Source organism: Perognathus longimembris, chromosome 2 (assembly GCF_023159225.1).
Source record: "Perognathus longimembris pacificus isolate PPM17 chromosome 2, ASM2315922v1, whole genome shotgun sequence".
Lineage (NCBI taxonomy): Eukaryota > Metazoa > Chordata > Mammalia > Rodentia > Heteromyidae > Perognathus > Perognathus longimembris.
In genome coordinates this window covers 26,436,316-26,459,337 of record NC_063162.1, presented here as the reverse complement: position 1 = coordinate 26,459,337, position 23,022 = coordinate 26,436,316, and the positions used below count along the sequence as shown (strand labels likewise).

Genomic DNA, 23,022 nt, shown 5'->3' with positions numbered 1-23,022 from the left:
CCCTGCCTCCACTCTAGGGCTTAAACTCAGGGCCTGAGCACTGTCCCTGAGCTTCTTTTTGCTCAAGGCTAGCACTCTTCCACTTGAGCCACAGTGCCACTTCTGGGGGCGGGGGTTGTGTGTGTGTGTGTGTGTGTGTGTGTGTGTGTGTGTGTGTGTGTGCGCACGCGTGCTCAATTGGAGGTAAGAGTCTCGTGGTCTTTCCTGCGTGGGCTGATTTCAAACTTTGATACTCAGATTTCAGTCTCCTGAGTAGCTACGATTACAGGCACAATCCACCAGGACCTGGCTACAAGGATTTCCCTAGAGATTTTATTTTCACTTTAAATAGATCCTCCTTCTCCTCTACCTTTCTCTTCCATCTCCACTTCCTCCTCCTCCTCTCTCTTCTTTCTTCCTTTCTTTTCTTTTTTTTTTTTTTGGTGCTGTTTGGTGGTATTGGGATTTGAACTCTGAATCTTAAGTTTGCTAAACTGGTACTCTACCATTTGAGTCATACCTCTAGCCCTCCCCATTTTCTAACCATTTAACAGCTTCATACAGATCTTCTGATTCTCTGCTGTCCAATATAGTAGCCACATGGGGCTATTAAACATTTGAGATATGACAAATATGAAGAGAAATGGCACAGGCGTAAAAATGTGCCCCAGACTGGAAAAAACTTAGTACAAATAACAAATGTAAAATAGCTCATTACATAATGTTTGGATATGTTGGGTTAAATAAAATGTATAATGGAAATTAATTTCATCTCTTCCATTTTTACTGTGGCTACTGGTAAATACTGAATTACATATGTGGCTCAGATCCTCCTTCTATTGCCAGTGCTCTGAATCCTTCCTGGGCCTCGCATTTGCCTTTACTTAAGCCTAAGAGAGTAGGCACAAATTCTCACCAGGACTCATCCAGGGCTAAGAATAAAGTGGGAGTTAGCTCATGCAAAGTACATTTTGGATGCTGCAGATGCATTCCACTTTTCCCATGTGTTTGGAAAAACAATGACCAGTCCAATGTGTTTGGGTACATCCACGTGTGTGTGTACACACACACAAACCAACACACACTTGCCTTCGCCACTCATGGTAAGGAAGGGATAGTCACTGGCCCAAAACTGATTTCTTCTGTGTTCACATTCAAATTGCTCCTTCTGCCTATGGTGCTTGTTTTATCTCCCCAAGTAAGTAACTCTATGTGTCCTTGCTCTGCTATCCTATGCCCTTCTATCTTCAGTTCTCCTTAGGTCAGAAATTTGATCGTAGCTTTGCTGGAGCTGTTAATCCCTCTGGATCCACAAAACACCTGGTGCTACTGCAGTTACTAAGCATCCCTTCCAGCTTTGGGAGTATGCCAAAGCCTTGAAGTCCAAAATAAAATACACAGCTAAAACAGTAGGAAGCCTTAGAGATGAGGAAGGATAGACACACCATCCTCTACAGGGGCCCAGATTCCCCCTGAGAAATACCACAAATCTTAGCCACCCTCCCGACTGGCCCAAGTCTCCAAGGCAGCATCCTTCTATTCTATTCATCTCATGCCCCACCCCTAATGACTTCTCACACCCCACCCTGGCCTTCCCAGTGGAACAGTAAAAGCAATCTGGGGTCCAGGACAGTCTCTGATACTGCTTTTCCTCTTGAGCAAAATTACTCAGGGGCTGAGAAGTGTCCTTGGCTTCTTTTTGCTCAAAGCTAGCACTCTACCACTTGAGCCACAGCGCCACTTCTGGCCATTTTCTATATATGTGGTGCTGAGGAATCGAACCCAAGGCTTCATGTACGTAAGGTAACTAAGTGGTAACTAAGCCATATTCCCAGCCTCCCATTTTATTTAATTCTTATACTGACTCAAGAAGGTCAATATCTACCACATTTTTTAAATGAGAAAACAAAGAGTCAGCACGTCTGAGTTGGAAATGGGAAAAGGCAAGATTTGAACATGGACTCCAAATTCTATGCATTCATTCTGCTGCATTCTGATCTTCTATGTACTCTACCAGGGGGAGATTAAAGAAGAGCTGGGAACATGTACTGATGGAGGGATCACCTTAACCTGCCCAGTACTGTAAAGCTGGCCCTTGGGTTTCTACTCATAAGTACCATTTCTCTTAATACCACTTAAAGGGTAAACACTGAAGCTTCAGATCTTGGTTCTTTAATACTTAATACTTTCTAGTTACTTTGACAGAACTGTAGCCAGTGTTTCTCCCCATCCCGTAAACTGTTAACACCTCTGTGTTTGTTTAGAGATTTCCCTTCTGAGTGAGTCAAAGGAAAAAATTTTCCATTTCTGAGCATCTTAAGACTTCTAATTTCCTTTATACTTTTGCAAGTTCCATCACATGTTTTCCCCTTCTACTCCGAATCTCCATCCTCCAGACAGCCCTTTGCCTTTGTTCTGATCTTTCTGGAAATGACTCTACTTTCCATCTAGTGAGGGAACCATCCTCTGACATTACCAAAGCACATCTTTTTGTCTTCAGACGAGTCCCTTCCAACCTCCTCAGCTTTGTCTAATGCAGTATTTCAGTTAGGGTTTCAGAGATAGATGTGCTGGACACACCTAGCCGTTGTAAGTACTTTCATTTGATAGTTCATGCCCTCAATATGTTATTGTTTGATTGGTTTCTTCCATGTTAGGAACTAAGTTTACAACACAAAAGGCACTCTGCTCAAGAGCCAGTTTTCTCATTTCATTGGAAATGCTGAATGGATTGGGAGCTCTTGACCTTGTGGTCCTTGAACAAGGTAGGAGCTCTCAGGCAGACTCAGGTATAGCCCTCTAGAAACTTGATGCATAACTATGTGTGTGTGCCAGATCCCTAAAATGTACTGTCCCCAGATCCTCTGAGGCTCTGTGAAACAGAAAATGTTACATGTCACTGGGACAAATGATCTCTGGTTTTTGGGTTTGTTTTCTTGTGGGGATTTTTGCCAGTTGTGGGGCTCCAACTCAGGGCCTGAGCACTGTCCCTGGCTTCTTTTTGCTCAAGGCTAGCACTTTACCATTTGAGCCACAGCACCACTTCTGGCCATTTTCTTTCTTTCTTTTTCTTTTTTTTTGCTCAAGGCTAGCACTTTGCCACTTAAGCCACAGCGCCATTCTGGCCATTTTCTATATCTGTGTTGCTGAGGAATTGAACCCAGGGCTTCATGTATACGAGGCAAGCATTTTTACCACTAGGCCATATTCCCAGCCCTCTTGTATGTGTTTGTATGTGCTTTCCCCCAAAAAAAACAAGTAAAAGGAAATGTTTCCCTTTTTCAATGGCAAAGGCCTGAAGGACTGTAACAAACCCCAGCTGAAAGTTATATGTGTGTTTTTCTTTATTTCAACTGCTATTCACACCAGATTTTTACCTAATCCTAGAATAACCAAGTTAAAAGGAATTTCGGTGCTCATGGCCAGCCGAGTCTTTTGTTTATGGATAAAGAAGCTGTTAGGAAAGAGAAGTGGCTCATCCAAAGGTACCCAGTAGAATATGAACAGAGCTGGAGCAAGAACCTTGGGATCAGTGCTCTTCTCACACCTCCTGATTTCCCCTATAAACCCTATTTGCCTCCCACACTGTTCAGAAAAAACCCAGACATGCATAGCTGGCCCAATGAGAAACCGTCTGACAATGAATATGAATAAGCCAAACCATCTTACTGAAGAGTTCACACATGCACATGATTTGGATGGGGGCAGGTGATGAAGGGAAGGAAGGTATCAGAGCTGGAGCTGATTGGCAAGATTCACAGCAACCAGAAGGTAGATGACTAGATGCATTGTGAAGAGGTGCCAATGAAATGTTGAAGTGCCAACGAACACCATTCAACCTCTGCTTCCCCTGATCTCCCTCCTCTATTACCCATAGATATCCCAAGCCTTACCCAAACAAGAAACACTATTATTCATACACACCTTATAGTTCTTAGCTCTGGGCCTTAGTCACCTGCTTAGAATACCTACCTACTGCTGTACTGATGATAAAACTATTCTTTTAGGCTCATATCAAATACTTCTTTCCAGAAAAATCAACTAGCCCTTATTGCTTATTATTTCTTCCCATCTTGAACTTCCAGAAAGCACAGTCTGTGATTCTCTTTCTTCTCTGCAGTATAGCTATTTGTGAACAGGTCTCCTTTCCCTAGTGGACATCATACTTTTTTTAGTTGTGGTCAGTTATTTATTGTCTTCTTTCATATATCAAGTGTTGTAGTCCCGACTTGTGGGACTTGAATACTCTGAAGGGACACAGCCAGGCAAAGGGGCAAATACATGCTCATATGGGTCAGTTGTAGCTGGGGTAACACAAAGTCAGACCACTTTACCTAGTTATGTTGGGGGCAAAGAGGTTGTCAGGAATGGATTCCTGGAGAGACCTAAATGGAGATAGGAAGGGCAGGTGGGAACTTATCTAGGCCAACATGCCAGGGAGGCTTTAGAAGATGCATGTTGCTGGTTATCTAAATAGCTAGATCACACAAGGCCTTCTGAGCCCAAGTAGAGAGACTTTCCTAGGAGCAAAAGGAAATCTTCAATGCTCAGCCCTCTCAACCTCTTACAGCAATTAGCACAGTACCTGGACCTCAGCTAATGCTTCAAAGAGTGAATGATCTTAGCATTTCAGACTGTCTTTTCAAGGAGCTGGGAAGGTGGCCTAGTGGTAGAGCGCTGGCCTAGCACACAAGAAGCCGGGGATTCGATGCCTCAGCACCACAGATACAGACTGTCTTTTCATTTAAGGGGTCTCATGTAAAATTCTTTCTCTTTATTGATCAGATACTCAACTAAGTCCCCAGCAAAATAAAAGCACAATAAAAATTTAAATTTTGATTTAGTAAGAATAATGGGGGGGCTGGGAGTATGGCCTAGTGGCAAGAGTGCTTGCCTCCTACACATGAAGCTCTCGGTTCGATTCCCCAGCACCACATATATGGAAAATGGCCAGAGGGGGCACTGTGGCTCAAGTGGCAGAGTGCTAGCCTTGAGCAAGAAGAGGCCAGGGACAGTGCTCAGGCCCTGAGTCCAAGGTCCAGGACTGGCCCCCCCCTCCACCCAAAAAACAAAAGAATAATGGCTGGCAGTATCCTTGATAAGCAAACAGATCTGGACTGCATTTATCCAAACAGGTAACACAGCTTGAGGTCAAGTTGTCCTGACAGGGCAACTATAGAACAGGAACATATATGTTCCTTTCTGTCTTTAGCTTGTCTGTCATCCAAAGAAGGCCCAAGTGGCAGACAGGAGCCCCCTGTGAAGTTCCTATTTCCAGAGCTGCTTTGGGAGGGAAGGTAAAGTCACGGGGGAGAAGGTGAGTGTTACCACTGCCTTTCCCTCACACCCCCAACTCTCATGAAGAGAGAGAGCACAGTCACAGCCTAGGCTCACCCACAAAGAGGGGGACTTGTGCCAGGAGAGCAGGAGGAAGGGAGGAGGCAGGAAATGGACCTGGGTCTGGAGGCCCACTAGGAAAGGAAAACCAATTTCCAACAAGCCTAATTTTCCAGTCAACACATTCTCAGTGGTTGCCAACTATTCCACTCCTGTCCTTGTTAGGAAGCAGGAAGTGTGTACCCCAAAGCTCACTCAGAGCTCCGGCACTGTGCGCACTTCCTGTGCACGCTGATCCTGGAATTGGGCTGGGGTGATGACTCACCACTGATGATAAGGATGGCTTCAGGCATCTTGGGTTGGCTTATAAGTTGTCCTGTGTCAGGGACATTGAGTCCTTTTCAACTAGCCTCTCTCCTGATCAACTATTCTTTTCTCAGCCAGATACAATGCTTTTCTTTTTCACAAAACACATAGTAGGAACAACAATCCTAGAGCCAGTAAAGCCTCTATCAGGTATGGCTGCCATCCTGGAGTCCCAAACTAAGAGATGGGCACAAAGTCCTCATCTTATAGAATCTTCCCACATGCCAAGCACCCCACTTATATTCCCTGTCTCATGTAGTCACTATGACTACCCTGGCAGGGAGGGACCACGCCACTCCTACTTTGCACATGAGAAAAGCGAAGAAGCTTAGAAACTACCCCGTACTTGCAGTGATCTCCACTCCTGACATACTGGCTGATGGCTGAGGTTTGAGGTCTGGCCCTGTGTGTCTCAGGCCCCAGTATTCACTGTCCTGCTGACTGCTATATCTGCCTGTCTCAATGAACACAGGCACCTCAAGAGCAGAATCACTGATTTTTGAGCCTCCCTGAGACTGGTACCAGCAGGCCTCAAATTCATGTTTATAGATTAAGTCAAGCTTCAAAGGTAAACTGGGTTGCTGATATGAGGGTAGAGTCTACTGTAAGCATCATATATAACAGATAGTAAATGGCTTACATGGCCCAGAAAACCATCTGGCTTTAGAGGTTCTAGACTGTTCATAGTTATAGATCTCAGACCTAAGAAATACCTTCCCTTTATAAAATATCAATCCTGTTCCCAGCCCTTGAACTTAGCACTCATATGCATTATTTCAAGATAACTGTTCAAGCACTCTATGATATTGATGTTATTTTATAGATGAAGATATTTTTAGAGAAGGCAAAAATTCCCATCATTACACAGCTCAGTACGATGGAACTGGGTTCTCAAATCTGGCTACTTCGGAAAAGTTGCTCAGAACTTTCTGGGTAGTAAACAACAGAGCCAAAATTAGAATCATGATCTGTCCAGCTGACACATTCATGTCCCCTCAAAATACCCTAAGGGAAAACTCTGAAATCTTTGGAGCTGACTTAGAGAGAAGATGGGACAGTCACTCACAAATGTGGCATGACTACTTCTTGACCTCAAGCATATCATGGGGGCATGTCTTGTATCCTCTCCCCAGAACCAAAATGCCTTTGTTCACATTGAACAGCAAGGCTCTGGACTTCCACACAAACATAAGACAGGACAAGGACCTGACAGAACTGAGCACTAGCAGCGCATTATGGGTTAATGGGAACAAAGTGCACCTCATTAAAAAAAAAAAAATCACACACCACACCAAAGCCTGGTGTTCTCAGCTGTGTTAGTCAGAGCAAAGCAAAGACAATCTCCATGGGCTTTTGTACCAGGCCAGGAGGTACCCAATGTGGAAATACTTCTGAATCACCTCAAAGGACCAGAATACAGCTTGACCTTTCCCTCCAACTGTCCCCAGCCCTGACATCTTCACTGATGTCTCCCCTCCATTCCTCCCAGGCCATTTTTTATTACCAAGACAAACACACAGGTCTCACAGGTATCCACTTGGCCTCAATTGACAATCCAGATGTCAATTGATGGGTGAGATGCCTGGCCCACCCTGCCAAGTGAGACGCCAAGGCACCCCGTCATGCTGTAGGCCTACCTGACTCACACCACTCTGAGCGGCCTTCCTCTCAGCCTCCACACCTCTGTGCAGCTCTGTGGGCCCAGCCTCCCTTCCTGGAAAGGGGCTGCCCAGAGGCTTGCTGGGCTGGATCTCCTCAGGGGCATGGAGCTCTGGGAGTCTCTGCTCAGTACTCAGGCACCTGACCACGTCTGAAGGTTTCAAGCAGCTCTTCTTAGAGATCTTGGATCCACCAGGGCATCTCTCACCTGCCTCACTCTCTGTTTTCCTCTCATATTGTCCATTCTCTTCTTGCCAGCACTGCCTCTTGCTCTGGTTGCTAAAGGCATCACTAAGCTCCGAGATGACCCTATCAGGGCTCCCAAGCAGTGGCTGGGAGAAGCCGTCTTGATGAGGGTGGATCCCACCATCTCCATTGATGTGAAGAGGGGCCTGGGTACTAGGTGCCAGGGAGTAGGCTTTGTGGGGTGGAGGCAGGGCTAATGGGGAAACCACTGAGCGGGGATTAGACCGATCTGACCAACTTGAATAGGGGAGACTGAGGGGCAGGGAGGGACGAGCCCTTGATGGCAAGGAGAAATAGTCCATGTCATAGACAGAAGTCTCAGGCAGAGGAGGCAAGGGTGGAGTCAGGGCCAAAGAACGCCTGCTTGGGACCCCTACAGTCAGCGAGATCCACTCAGAGGTGATGGCATGCATCTCGGGGGAGAGAGCTCGGCGGGGATTGGGTAGAGATGAGGGGGCTGGCATGAGCTTGCTGTGACTAGGACACTTCAAAAGAAAAGGAGAGAGAAGAAAACAAAAGAAGCAAAAGATACAAATGTCAGCATAAAGGAAAAAGGAGGAAAACAATTATAAGTGGGGGGGGGGTGGCATAAAGAAGAATGAAATGGAGAGGATGATTAGGACACTGGTGTCCATAAAAGAAATCATCTGGTGATGCCTGAAACTGGGGTGTGAGAGTGTGCATGAGTGTGTGCAAGCAGGATTTAGGAGGGGAGTAACAACTGGGTAGAAACAGAAGGGGCTCCCATCAGATGGCTGCAGATGGCATCAACTGCTTTGCAGAATTGGATTTCTAAGTTACAGTCCCTCCTCAACACTCTACTATCTCTATAACCAGAGCCCTGACCCAGGACTATGGGGAATGGTGGCCTAACACTGTCCCAGAACTTCCTTTAGCTTTTCTTCTCTAGGGGGCCCAGGTAAGTCTTCCAGAAAAGTGTGGTCATTTTTTCCTATAATCATGTTTGGCTATAGTCAAGTGAAATCACCTTGCTGGCTATCCCTTATTCTTATAAAGCAGAATGTCTTAATCCAATCTCATACTTTCTCCTGTGACATGACAATATGGATCTCACTGTACAGATAGCTCATCCATTGCATTATGCCAGAATCCTCTGGCGGGGGGGAGGTCAGAGGCAAGCAGGTGATAGAAGTGGAAATAATTCCAAGATGAGAGCTAAAGAGGTACCACCACTTCTGCATCACCCTGGGTCCCTGTCCTTCCCACAATTTATACAGTGGCGTGGTTGCCTGATTCCACAGGATGTCACTCCCATTATGCCTCTCCTGCACTGATTTTTCTCTTGGCTTTGGACAAGTGGGGTTTGTAATAACTTTTTTTGTTTTGGTCAGTCCTGGGGCTTGAACTCAGGACCTGGGTGCTGTCCCTGAGTTCTTTTGCTCAAGGCTAGTGCTCTAATACCACTTTGAGCCACTGCTCCACTTCTGTTTTTCTTGTTAACTGGAGATAAGAGTCTCCCCGACTTTCCTACCTTTCCTACCTGAGCTGTTTTTTTTGTGTTTTTTTTTAGCTAGGATCCTCAGATTTCAGCCTCCTGAGTAGCTAGGATTCCAGGCGTGAGCCACCAGTGCCCAGCTGCAATAACATTTTAAAGCAAATTTGTTCAGCAAAGCACTTATGGTTCATGCCTGTAATCCTAGCTACTCAGGAGGCTGAGATATGAAGATTGCAGTTCAAAGCTAGACAAGGCAGGAAAGTCCATGAGACTCTTATCTCCAATTAACCCCACCAGAAAACCAGAAATAGAGCTGTGGCTCAAAGTGATAGAGCACAATCCTTGAGGGGAAAAGCTCAGGAACAGTGCCTAGGCCCCAACTTCAAGCCCATGACCACCACCAACAACAACAAAATAGTTTGTTCATAATTAATTTAGAAAAACAAACATTTTCCTATGCTTCTAGACTGTCATTTTAGCCCAATGTAGGCTGATCATCTATCTATAAGGTCCTCTTGCAACCTGATTCCAGTGAATGCTTGCAACAGTACTTTAGACCTGCTCTACCTGTCTGAGGATAAGAATGCAAAACTCTTTCAGCTTTGGTCATCTGCAAGTCAATCTTTATTTGTTTTGTTTTTGTTGCCAGTCCTGGGGTGTGGACTCAGGGCCTGAGCACTGTCCCTGGCTTCTTTTTGCTCAAGGCTAGCACTCTACCACTTGAGCCACAGTGCCACTTCCGGCTTTTTCTATATATGTGGTGCTGAGGAATCAAACCCAGGGTTTCATGTATACGAGGCGAGCACTTTACCACTAGGCCATATTCCCAGCCCTGCAAGTCAATCTTTTTTTTTTTTTTTTGCCAGTCCTGGGGCTTAGACTCAGGGCCTGAGCACTGTCCCTGGCTTCTTTTTGCTCAAGGCTAGCACTCTGCCACTTGAGCCACAGCGCCACTTCTGGCCGTTTTCTGTATATGCGGTGCTGGGGAATTGAACCCAGGGCCTCATGTATACGAGGCAAGCACTCTTGCCACTAGGCCATATCCCCAGCCCTGCAAGTCAATCTTGACAGACAAAATTGTGGAAAGGATCACCTTGGGCCAAGGGTTTTATGGTACAGGAGAGGTTTTCACATCACTGATAAAGGCTCTTGTTTCTCTTTTTCTATCCAACTTAACCACACATCAATTTCCTTGAGTTCTTCCTTTCCTCTCCCTTTTTCCTTGCTACTTGAACATATGAAAACAAACTCCCAGTATCCAGCCTACATTGCTGCCAACAGTTCTTAACCATAGTGCTCAAGAACCATTCCAGAGGAGCCACATGCCATTGGCACATGGTTACTGCTCAGCATTGAAATTCCTGTGCTGAGTATTAAGGAAAGCAGTGATGAGAAGCTTAGATACCTGTGGGCTCGAGGTGGCACTGCGACTTGGGGAGGAAGAATAAGGCAGGTCGATGTAATCCACAGGGTTTTTCACCAGTGGCCTCTTGAGCACATCCACATAGGTAATGGGGAAGATGCCTTGGCGGGATGTTCCTGGAATCCTCCCTTCGTACCAATTCTCATCCACCTGTCGAAGCAGTGTGATCCTCTCACCCTGCAAGACACAGCCAGATAAAGGTGCTTGTCCTACCATACCTCAGTATACCTGAGGCCCAGCCTGCACCCTGCACATCCTTTGCTAGGAAAAACTTTCCCTGCTGGAGCTGGATGGAGTTAATGCCTTGGGATAGGAATGCTAACAGCAGTAGAACTTTGTGAATGACATGAAGTTAAGCTTGGTTTTCCAGGATCTCAGGAAAAAGCAGCAGATCAGATTCCTGTTCTAGAGTAGGAAATATGATGTTTTTGAGTTACTTAAAGCAAAACAGACATTCAGTATTTATCTGTAAGGTAAAAACTTTATAGAGGGTTATCTTTTTCTTTCTTCATATACTTTCATTTTTTCATGCATTATTATAGAAAACTTAGAACACACCCATAAAACAGAAAATAACCTATTAGATAATTATTTGGGGATAATGACTGTTAATGTTTTGGCTTATGAGCCCTCCAGATTTAACTCAATACATGTGAATTCAACTTACTCCTATTTTTATTAGACTTATTTGTTTTATATTAGACTTAGATTTTTCCTATGAAAATTGAGTATATATGCTATATTTTGTCTTTACTATTTGCTTTTTGGTACTTAACAATATGTAGTGAACCTCCTTAGCTTTGTTTTTAAAAGTATATATAATATAATGGAATACAGTATGTATGTACATATCCTTTCCCCCTTCCCCCACTGACACAGTATTGCTATGTAGCCCAAGTTGCACTTTAACATGTGATGCTCTTGTGCTTACCTCCAGATTGCTAGTATTATAGGTATGTGCCACAATACCCAGTATAATTATATATTTATAAAGTGTACATTTTAATGGACTACTGCAGGGCATTCTATTGTTTATACATATGATTTCATTACTGCTGTTGGGAAAGTAGGTTGTTTCCAGAATCTGCCTCTTTTTTTTTTTTTTAAGGTATGGGGAGGAAGCACCAGGGCTTGGACTAAGAGCTTCACAGGTGCTCAGTTGGTGCTTTATCACTTGACCTCCTTCACTCTGGCTTTGCTGGTTATTTTGGAGATGGAGTCTTTCAGATTTTTCTGACCAGGCTGCTTAAACTGTGTGTGGTTCCCTGGATCTCAGCCTTCTGAGTAGCTACAATTACAGGTGTGAGTCACCAATGCCGGGCTCAGTGTATCTCTCTTATACAAGGCGGCTCATCTTTTTCAAGCCATGAGTTGTTGATAACTTTAGCACCCCAGAGAATTTTGACACAGACAGAGTATTCAAATCCTTGGCAAGAAGCAATCCTCTGCACAGGATAACCATGTGCACAATAAGCATGCTGAGCCCCTTAGAGGCAATAACGATGGTAACAACACTAGCATCTGCTGTTTACGTAGTAATAACCAGATGCCATGTGTCACACTGGTGGTTTCACATATGTTGTTTAATTGAAGCCTTTTCCAAGCACATGGGAGAGGGCCATTTATCTTCAAGTCCTTTTTTCCTCTATGAGGCAATGGGGGCTCAGATGAAGTATTTAATTCCCCACCAGCTGCATGGCTGATAAAGTGTGACTGTTGGCTTCAAAGCTTTTCAAACTCTTCTTGGTACTTGGTTTTTCCCTCTCAGCCTATCAATACCTTGGAAATGTAAACCTTGTCATCAACACAGTGCAACAAGTACTTACTAAGTGTTGGCTGGATAGTTTGTAAAAGATGATTGAAACTTGAGAAATACTATCTTTAGTCAGTGAATTCAATGTAGTTCAACCCTGATTAGTGTAGTCTTGGTTTAAAAGAAAACCTCAGCTCAGAAAATTCTCCAAATGCAATCTCTATCAGGAAAGATTATAGACTGGCACTCGATAGCAACACCTCTTTCCCCAAATAACAATACCATCCAAGAGCCCCAAAGTATAGCATGAGAAAGGGAGCTTACCTTTCTGAAAGACATTTCTACTTGAGTATCACCATTAAAGTTAAACTTAGCAATGGCTTCTCCATATTCCAACACCTGTACTGGCGTCAACTTTTTGGGCTGAGCCTTTTCAGCAGGAGGAAGTAGCTGAGAAAAGAAAAGAGGCAAAGAGAAGAAAGAAGGGCAACAAGAGAATAGGAGGGAACACAACACAAGTATTTAGTAAACATAGAGTTTTGGATATGGCTGGGATTTTTCTCAGAAAGACAAGGGGCTGCAGTACCTCAATGTAGGTGCGTGGGAAGATTCCCACCCGGCCATGGTGTTCACCTTCGTACCAGTTCTGATCGATCTGCTTATAAATGTAAACAATGTCTCCCTTCTGCAGAGGAAGCTCCCTGTTGACAGAGGGTCACTGGATTTTAGCATATGGCTTACTATGTGCAAGATTAAGACACTTATGTTTCTTATCAGGAGGCTTCAAGTGGGGTTAAGGGAGACAGATTACAGCAGACTCCATATTTGGAAGTGAGAAACACACTCAGGAAATTACATCACGTAGGGCATTTTTCCAGTCTTTTGTGGGATGGGTGTTAACATTCAAACTGAATAGCATTCCAGATTGCCCAGAGGCCTGGTTGATTTGTTGGAGTTTTCTCAATGAATGTTTTGTGAATGCTGTCTGAATGCTTTGAATATTGACATACCACAGAGCTACACTCCCAGCAGTCTTAACTGATGTTTATTTGAGGGCGGAAAAATGTCTCCTGGATACATTTACTACCCCCTTCTGTGCAGCAGCAATAATGCCTGCATTGCCCTAAATTACCTGTGAATAATCTGCAACATACCAAGATCCTTCAATCATTTCACCAGTCAACCAGTTGTCCACCCACTCATCTCACTATCCATCTCTCCAACACCACACAGTAGGAAAGACTCTAAAGGTACACAAATCTGGAATCAAACTCCTTTCTATGATTTTATAGGCTCTGGGACTCTAGATAAGATACTTAATCACTCTGAAATTGTCTCTTTATCTGATCACATTTACTAATTCAAAGTTGCAGCCACCAATGCAAATGAAACACTTAGCACAGTGCCTGTTCTGGACATTCAGTAAACACTTATTTCCTTCCTTTTCAATGTGGGAAAGGGCTCTTGGAAAGAAAAGGAGATTTTCTTTCAAGGCTCTTCATGTCCTTTCCCCACTTTTTGCAATCCATGACTTGCCTCGATAATGATGATATTAACATCTAACTAGGACTCCTTTTTAAAACAATGAGACACAAAGAGAAATGAACTCTTTTTTTTTTTTTTGGCCAGTCCTGGGGCTTGGACTCAGGGCCTGAGCACTGTCCCTGGCTTCTTCTTGCTCAAGGCTAGCACTCTGCCACTTGAGCCACAGCGCCACTTCTGGCCATTTTCTGTATATGTGGTGCTGGGAAATCGAACCCAGGGCCTCATGTATACGAGGCAAGCACTCTTGCCACTAGGCCATATCCCCAGCCCAAGAAATGAACTCTTTATCTGACTTATATAACTGTAACCCCTCTGTACATTCTTTATAGTAACAATAAAATATCTGACTTATGTAACTGTTAACCCCTCTGTACCTCACCTTTGTAATAATTAAAATTTTTTAAAAATGAGACAAAAACACAAACTGCAAATAAAATGAAAACTTCAGAGGGTAAAAATTATGGCTTGAAATTTTCTTGGATGAAGAAAGATCTTTTTCATTTTTATCAAAGTAACAGCACAGGAGAAAATGTCTCTGTAATTTGGAAGGGGTGTTCTGTCAGTTTTGTGCATGCCAGGAAGTCCCTTAGTACCTGAGGGATGCCAGCTTTTAAAGAACAGGGCACATCTGGAAAAACTTGCACACAGCAAAAAGTTGGCTCTGGGCTGAATAAAAGCACAAGGTGACTGACTTCTGAATCCTGCACTGGGAACTGAGATTCTAATCCTCAACAGGCCTCTGAAAAGGGTCTGGACATTTGTTTCTGTGAGAAGAAATGTCTCTGATCACATTTTTGCCCTAGCTCTCTGTGAGCTATTTTCAGTTCTTCTTTTACCCTTAACTGAAGGCAAAACACATGAGCAAGACCCTTGACATCTCTACCTCTGCTGGGTGTGTGCAGGCTCTTAACTCAGTGATCCTGAGTGTTTCACAGCACAGAGGGCAAATAGAAACTGAAACAACCCGAATACTAATACTAAGCAAAGGAGGAAGACAGCTTGAATGAGAAAATCAAGAGGAGGGCTACAGTTGTGGCCAATGGAGATAAATAATGAGGTCTCTGATGGTGCCACCAGCTCCCAAAGAACTATATAAGCAGATATGGTGGTAACTACTGGGAAATAACATGATACACTTTAGGTCTTTTCTGGAATGTCATTGCATGTATGAGTATAGCATAGCACAGCACAGCATGGACGTTCCACTGACTTTGTTTTGAAGGCAGCAGATCATGATGGATACACCAAGTCAGGAGGAAGGAACCAGTTCTCTTGAATTAACAATGATGTATAAAGGGTAACTATTTTCATGGTCTTGGTCTTCTCATCTCTTCTACTTGAAATGATTGCACACAGAAAAGATTATTTTAAACTCTTATGAAACCTAGGAAAATATATTATTATCATGATACCCTTCCATTTTTATGTGCCTTTGGCATTCTCCATCTGGCTAAAAAATAAGGAGGGAAACAATGCTCTTGGAGCAGATTCCTGATACACTGTAAAACATGTTATATAGATATTACCCTGGTTCCTCATAAGAGAGCGTTTTGTTAAAATCCTCATCTTGCAGATAAGGAAAATTGGGATGAGAGATTGATGGCTTGACTATAGTCACAGAGACAAAAGTAGCATAATCAAGATTTTATTTATTTATTTATTTATTTATTTATTTATTTTTGCCAGTCCTGGGTCTTGAACTCAGGGCCTGAGCACTGTCCCTGGCTTCTTTTTTGCTCAAGGCTAGCACTCTGCCACTTGAGCCACAGCGCCACTTCTGGCCATTTTCTATATACGTAGTGCTGGGGAATCGAACCCAGGGCTTCAAGCACCCTTGCCACTGGGTCATATTCCCAGCATAATCAAGATTTTAAAGCTTACAATCTTTGTGGTTCTAAAAGCTACCTCTAACAGCAGCCATCTCTTAGCTGATCAGCTAAAGGCTGGAGTAAAACAAGCCCAGTGTCATCAGATTCATGTCTATATTCTAGATCCTGGCCCCGTTGCTTATTTGGCACTGGAGATGGGAACCACAGTTGAGCGGCCTTAATACCATGTTCCCTGTCATGTAGGGACATGAACTGCTGGCTATGGGATTTTCAGCTACAAATTTTAATCTATAGTTAAGTATAAAGCTAGCACATCAAAAGATTTCTATAGCTATGAATATGTCAACAGCAAAGTATCTCTTCAAGAGTGGAAGAAGGAAGTAACTGTAGTATACAGTAGTTCTGAACTAATTTCTACAATAGAGACTTTTGTTTTGAGAGACATCTTACAAGGTGTGTGCTCGGAGGAATGCACTTAAAAGCCGCTAGTTTCCTGTGGGTTCCCAGAGACCTTTATTCTTTTGGAATGCTGAAGTAAAACTGGTCAAGTTATATTCTCAGAGACTGGTTCTACACCTTTTCCTGAGGTGTTGGGACAGATCAAGTCTCCACTTTATCAAGCAAACTGAGCCCCATAAAGGAGAAGGCTGGGTGCACAGTGTCTAAAAGCCCAGCATCTGGTGCCGATGAGGACAATTTTCTGCCCCTATACTCCTGTGGTTTCCTTGTGTGTTCAGTGGGGGAGAATATCACTATCTATTCACAGGGTTCATTCTGTCCTCATTCATGAGGGCTGAAAGAATAGGCAACATATTTTAAACAGTGCTTGGTATGTAAACTACTGTTTTGTTTTGAAGTCCATATTATCCTTTTTTCCAACTCTCTTCTACATGCATACTGTTGTGTTCAAAGAAACAGTGAGGAATACAAATATGACAAGTGGTACTTACTTTAATGTCTGAGCTTTAAAGTCAAATTTGGCTCTGGCAGGTCTCATCTAAACACAAGAAACAATGACAAGTTAATATCGTGGATCATGTCCAATAAAAAGGTCACACGTTCCTAAGTTTCTAGAAAGCAAAGCAGAAAAATTCACTCTATCCAGTTCATTATGGTACAAAAATCTGGGCCAAATTCCAGCATCTGACCTTATTAAACCCCTAGATGAATGTTTAGTTACCTTGGCCATGCGTGAGAATTCGCCTAGAGAGGACCAGATTTAGGGAAGAAACAGTTTAAAAACTCAAAACTGAAGGAGTTGGGTTCCCTCCAAACTTGCTGGCCTTGGCTACCCAAAGTCCCATGACATTCCTTATCTACTGACTCACCCCTTAGGGCCATTTTCTATTTGCCTGGCTTAAATTTTGATCTGCAAATGAAACTCAGATTCACTTTTTCTGCCAGCTTGTACTCCATATTTCTTAAGTTCTGTGAGATTCCCCCTGAAAGCCAGATAAAGCCAGTCCTGAACTGAGATAAAGCCATTTGCTGAGATTTCCATTCCTGTTAGGGCAACTATCTCTCTCTCTCTCTCTCTCTCACTCTCTCTCTCTCTCTCCTCCCCCCCCCCCTCTCCTTCCAGATGCTCCAGCCCCGCTCCACATTCTCATCAATTTTGTCATTATGGGCCCTGAATCCATAGCCCCATGGTGGGCCTGACCTCTGGTTCCCCCAGGCACAATGCTTGCTTTGATTTTACCTTCTCCACACTGGATCCACTGTCACCCAAGAGCACAAACAACATTCCTCAAATTCTTCCTCTGGTCACTCCCTTGCTTTGATGCTGGCGGCTCTCAACCTTTCTTCAGATCAATTCTCCACTGGCAACATTTCTCCCCTCTTACCTCACTGCTTTTCCTTTTTTCCAGTCCAGCATATCTTCTTGCTACATATCTGCTAAGTCCCCTTCTCTGTCTATAATTTCTTCTGCTCCAGTTCTATCAAGAAATTCACCTTTACTTTTTATATCCATTTAATATCTTTATTTCCCACCTTTAAAAGTAATTATTTCAATCAATCATTTTTTTTTCCCAAGGAAGATAAAGAGTGAAAATCAGGTAGCTGCCAGTGTAATTCTGTCCCTAAACCATGAGACGCTTCAGCCTCTTCAACTCTATGACGTTTTGGTCTAGAAAAACAAGGTGATGGCAGTCACAGGTGGCTCATACCTGTAATTCTAGCTACTCAGGAGGCAGAGATCTGAGGATTGTGGCTCAAAGCCAGCCCCGCAGGAAAGTCCATGAGACTCTTATATCCAATTAATCACAGAAAAAGCCAGAAGTGGCACTGTGGCTCAAGTACTAGAGTTAGCCTAGAGGAAAAGTTGCTTAGGGACAGCACGTAGGCCCAAGGCCTAGGACTGAAAAAGAAAAGAAAAAAAAAAGAATATGGAACTACTGATAAAATGACACAAGTTCATAAGGGAAGAGCCAGTAGCAAAAACTGCAAGTACAAAAAATCCACAGTGATCCCAAAAGAAAAAAGGGAGTGGAGCACACAAGATATATATAAGAGGTCACTCCACATCACCTTACTAGTGCCAAGTGACATTCAAATGTACACTAAAGCAGCATCTACTTACACTTTGGATGATGTACAAGTTCTTTAAAAATAATATCATTTATTCATTTAATTAATAAAATGTATGTAGGTATACAGTTTAATAGTAAATTTATGTACTATTTAACGAGTAAACCAGTCAGGTCAATAATGGGGGCTGGTGCTTTTTAATTTTTTTTTTTCATTAAAAGGAACTTATAGAGACTGGGCACTGATGCCTCATATCTGTAATTCTAGCTTTTCAGGAAGCTGAGATCTGGAGGAGTGAAGTTCAAAGCCAGGCAGAAAGTCTAGCAAAAAGCCAGGCTGGAGAAGAGGCTCAAGTGGTAGAACTCCAGGCTAACAAGTACAAGGTTCTGAGTTCAAGTCCTAGTACTGGCCAAAAAGGCAGGGGACAGGGGGAGGAAAAAGAAATGAAGAGTTCATACATTACTCAAGGTTGGGAAATAATGATGTCATTGCACTCTTAAGACATATGTATCGGGGCTGGGGATATGGCCTAGTGGCAAGAGTGCCTGCCTCGTATACATGAGGCCCTGGGTTCGATTCCCCAGCACCACATATACAGAAAACGGCCAGAAGTGGCGCTGTGGCTCAAGTGGCAGAGTGCTAGCCTTGAGCAAAAAGGAAGCCAGGGACAGTGCTCAGGCCCTGAGTCCAAGGCCCAGGACTGGCCAAAAAAAAAAAAAAGACATATGTATGTGAGTTATCCATGGCTAAAGACATTTGCAATCCTCTTTATCCTCCTCTAGCTCATCTTTGTTTCCTCTGGCTCTCATTTTTACTTACTGTAGGATGGTGATAAACATACATGAGGGAGAGTGTTCCACTACTACCCCCTAAAGACTGTCTTGACTCTGCCTCCCACAGGGTCCCATACAGAATTAGTTGCCACCCATATATCCTACTGAGTGAGAACAAAGTACATCTCCACAACACAGCCTGGCACTTGCTGGCTACTTTCTCACACCTACTAGTCAACTCCTAAGCAATGGTTCTCCTAATGCAGTCCCCTAAACTGGCGCCATTGTCTCCCTAGCAACTTGCAAATTCTCAGGCCACAGTCCAGATCAAAACTTTGTATATGGAGCACAAGAATCTGCATTTTAACAAGCCTTCAGGAGATTCTAAAGCACCAACCCAATTTGAACACCACTGCTTGAGAAGGGAGTCAAGACTTGTCAGGGAGAAAGCACCTGCCTCTGCCCACAGCCACCTCACCTGAGCTATGTCTTCATTCTCATGTGTTGTCAGAATGCCTTTGCACATTTCCATCTTCTCCTTTCTCATTCACAGGTACAGAGACCTGGAATGGATGAACCAGCACCAGAGTCCCTGGGCAGGGCCGTTCTGAGAAAGGCTACAGTGCCGAGGGGGAGGCTATCCTTCCCTTAGAGGTGAGCAAGTGACATCTCTAACTTTTGCTTCCTTTTTCCGGCTACATGCTCTTTTTTCTACTACACTTTAGAATCTCCTTCCACTCCCCAGATTTCCTTCTTTAAATCACAGCCCCTTCTTTTCTTCTTGCTAACCACCTTCTATTTCTCAAAAATAAATAAATAATAAGTACTAGCCAATGGTATCTATGCCATTCAAAAGATAGAAATATTAGCATTAGTCTACTATATTAAGTTTATAAAACTACATGTTGTGGGTATCACTACCAAGTACTCAAATGCCACACCCCAGATGTATACTTCCCCAAGAAGAAACCATCTTCAGCAGAGCCAGCTAAGGGTCACAAGGCAAAGCATAAACTCTTAGTCAAGAGGCAGCATGTAAGTCAGCACAAGAATTCCAAAGTACTGACCTTAATGTAGGCAGTCAAGACCTGGATAAGAATTACTTCCAAGTTTTGTTCCTCAATCCTTTTATAATATTAAATGTTTAAAACCTAAGCTTACAAATGTCAAGAAAGCAACAGAACAAATGAAATTATCTTTCAGTAGAGCCCTTGTACCTTCTATGGGTTTATCCTAACAGCAAGTCCTTCAGTTGTTCAGCATTGCTGAAGCACTACTAAACAGGTCACACAATTAATCAGTCCACACATGCACAGCAGCATATTTCTCTGATGTTCCCCTGGCAATGCCACCAAACTTGGAGGCCCTTATTATTGACACAAAATATCACTAGCCAACCTCAGTAATACAAGTTTCATTGACTATTTCTTTAAGAATGAATCATTACCAATGTGCATGGCCTAAAGTACATGGCTGCTAAGCAGAATGCACAGGCAACAGGGTATCATGATCGAATGCAGGATGGAGAGGACTGAACTCATGGAGGCAGCCGATGCTCTACACATGCATTAAGGGGTATGCACAGCAGATCTGGTCCCGCAGCCAGGCATGCTTGAACATAAGAGAGCACAGGACATGATGGGGCTCATGTCCATTCACCAGCCACAAAAGAGCCAAAGCAAGGCTAAGGGAAGCCAGGATGACAGATGCTGTTTGCAAAACTAAATTGGCCTACAGAGGGCAATGCTGAGGGAAGGCAAATATTGCTTTGGGTCAAGCAGCAATTTGAGGTGACCAAAACAGACCTCTGACCCAGATTTCCTTTTCGCAGTATCGTCTATATTGAGAAGGTCCCCAAAGCGCTCATTAGTGATAAACTGATGGTGCGTCGGGATGACGCCCGTGTGGCGTCGAGCTGCAATATCGGCCTCTTCTTGCTCACGCTTAAGTCGTCTCTGGTCCGCTAAAAGTTTCTGCCATGAAATTGCATAAAACGGGCAGTAAATAATCTGGTCCAGGGCAACAGAAAATGGCCAACAAAAGCAACTATGGAAGAAGGTATTGGGCAAAGAGGGAGAAGGCTTTAAGTTCAAGGGGTGAGTGTTAACTATTACGTTCCCATGGCAACCACCCTCCACAACCCTCCCCTCTTCCCCTGTAAAGAGACAGTCCTGCCTGGGAGAAAACTGGGGAAGACTGGAATGTGGGCAAGGACGATTCCATATGAGCACATTGTCCAGCTAACTATCTGTGGCTTAGCCCAAAGTCTCCCACTTCCTAGCAGCAAAGGTCAAGGCCCTGGGGAACACAGTCAGGGCACTGCAGGCATGTTGGACTGGCAGCTAACAGTACTACACTACCTCCCAGAGGAAGCAATATGCTCCACAGTGTATTCCCAAGGTGGAACCAGCGCTGTCTGTTTTCTGCAGCCTGTATCAGGACCATGAAACTTGTCCAGCAACCAGGACAGTTTTGTGCCTGCTCTGTCTGTTACTCTACCACACATTATCCAGAGGTGAGCTGCCTTCTTCAGAAAATGTGGACCCCTTCTTCTGGGCCAGCCAACATTTTCCTAAACACAAGTTTTAGGATGCCTTAGGATATGCACCAAAAGCTCTTCATGTGGCTAAGAGTCCTAGTTATTATCTTACTGAATTACTTCTTCATTAGGTGAAATGAAGCTGGGCTTAAGGGAATGCATGGACTGTAAACAGAGAAAAGAAACTAACAATCATGGTACTTAGAAGAAAATGGTCAACCACTTCTATTTTAAAGACTTTTTTTAAATGCTTCAAGTTGGAAGGGGTGACACTGATCAAGATCCTTTGTAGTCATAATCTAACTTGTACAATTTATTTGGAAAATAAGAATCCAAGTTGTCTTTCTAAAAATAGTCTATCAAAATGGCTGTAGAGAATTTTAATATGTTTCCTTATACCATAGTAATCTTATATTCCTGAGATTAACATTTCTTGTAGGAAAGCATTGATTAGAACTAATAATTCTTAGCATACTCAATAAAACACAGGTTTTCTTCCAGCATACAATCTAGTTCCAAGGGATGGTGGGTCCAATTTTTCTCTGGGGTCTATGAATAACAACTCATCAAATGGCTATAGGATTTCCAGTATTCGGTAAATTGTTACCAAGATTAAATGAGAGAAGATGAGAAAGTAAGTTACAGGGCACAGGGCCATGGAAAGAGCACTTGCCCAGGAACACAGAGTCTTGGCTTCTAGCTCTGCCTCTGGTGTAAGTACACTTGTTAGGTGGTCCTGGGTAAGCTGCTTCATTCTCTGAAATTCCATTGTCATCATGTTAATAATAAAGTATCTGCACAAAAGCAGAGTGTTTATAACTTCTCTCTCCCACCCCTGCTAGAAATCAAGTCATTTCCACAGTGGGAACAGATAGGCCGGAGGCTGTTACATTCTTTGCTCAACCTCACTGGGGCGCCAGCCAAGGTTTAACATCCTAAGTGGAAGCTGACAATGAATGGAGCAAACTCCCAACCCAGTGCTTGAACCTGAGCTTTGTAAATCAAGCAGTTTTGTCATTTAACCACATAAAGTTCCAATCTGGGTAATGATACCAATTGTTTTAAGCTCTGTAAGCCAGCATCACTCAGGAAGCAAGCTGCTCACATTCTGTAGACCACTTTTAATGTACCAGTTGTTAAATCAAGTAGGTAAAATAGGCCCTAAGCAGTGAAGTTCTATCAGAAGACCTTCCAAGTTGGATTCTAAGGCTTTACAAGTATTGCTGAAATGGAATTTCACCTTCCTCTCATGGAAGTCCAGGCCTACAGACACAGGAATCTTGGGCCTTGGGATAAGAAATACGTAACAACAACCAAGGAAATGATTCCTTTTTGTCTTCGTGGACACTCATCATTAGTGGGTTTTAGATCTCTGGTTGTTACATCAAATGCTTCCTCTTGCTTCTTTCTATAGATGGTATAGGGTGTCTCTCCCTCTCCCTCTCTCTCTCTCTGTCTCCCCCCCTCTCTTTCCTTTCCCTCCTCTGTTTCTCTTTCTCTTCCTTTCTCTCCTTACCAGCTGGCAGCAATGCTGTCATCCTTACCCTAAATTCTAAATTCTTAAGGAAACTCCACCTATACTCTGGAA

The 23,022-nt window shown here is 43.5% G+C and overlaps 1 protein-coding gene across 13 annotated transcripts in view; it reads right to left on the bottom strand.

Moving 5' to 3' along the window:
- Positions 1-23,022, bottom strand: part of Sorbs1 (sorbin and SH3 domain containing 1) — a 242,222-nt gene that overhangs the window by 13,247 nt on the left and 205,953 nt on the right. For 6 of the 13 annotated variants that reach the window (XM_048338604.1, XM_048338600.1, XM_048338605.1 and 3 more), the window contains 5 exons: positions 20,701-20,868; positions 16,544-16,590; positions 12,806-12,920; positions 12,544-12,669; positions 10,449-10,643 (listed from right to left, as the gene is read on the bottom strand). In XM_048338604.1, coding sequence (XP_048194561.1) covers positions 10,449-10,643; positions 12,544-12,669; positions 12,806-12,920; positions 16,544-16,590; positions 20,701-20,868 — 651 coding nt within the window. Of the gene's footprint in view, positions 1-7,319; positions 8,073-10,448; positions 10,644-12,543; positions 12,670-12,805; positions 12,921-16,543; positions 16,591-20,700; positions 20,869-23,022 lie in introns of all 13 variants that reach the window. The other 7 variants (XM_048338606.1, XM_048338610.1, XM_048338611.1 and 4 more) reach the window with 2 other exon arrangements.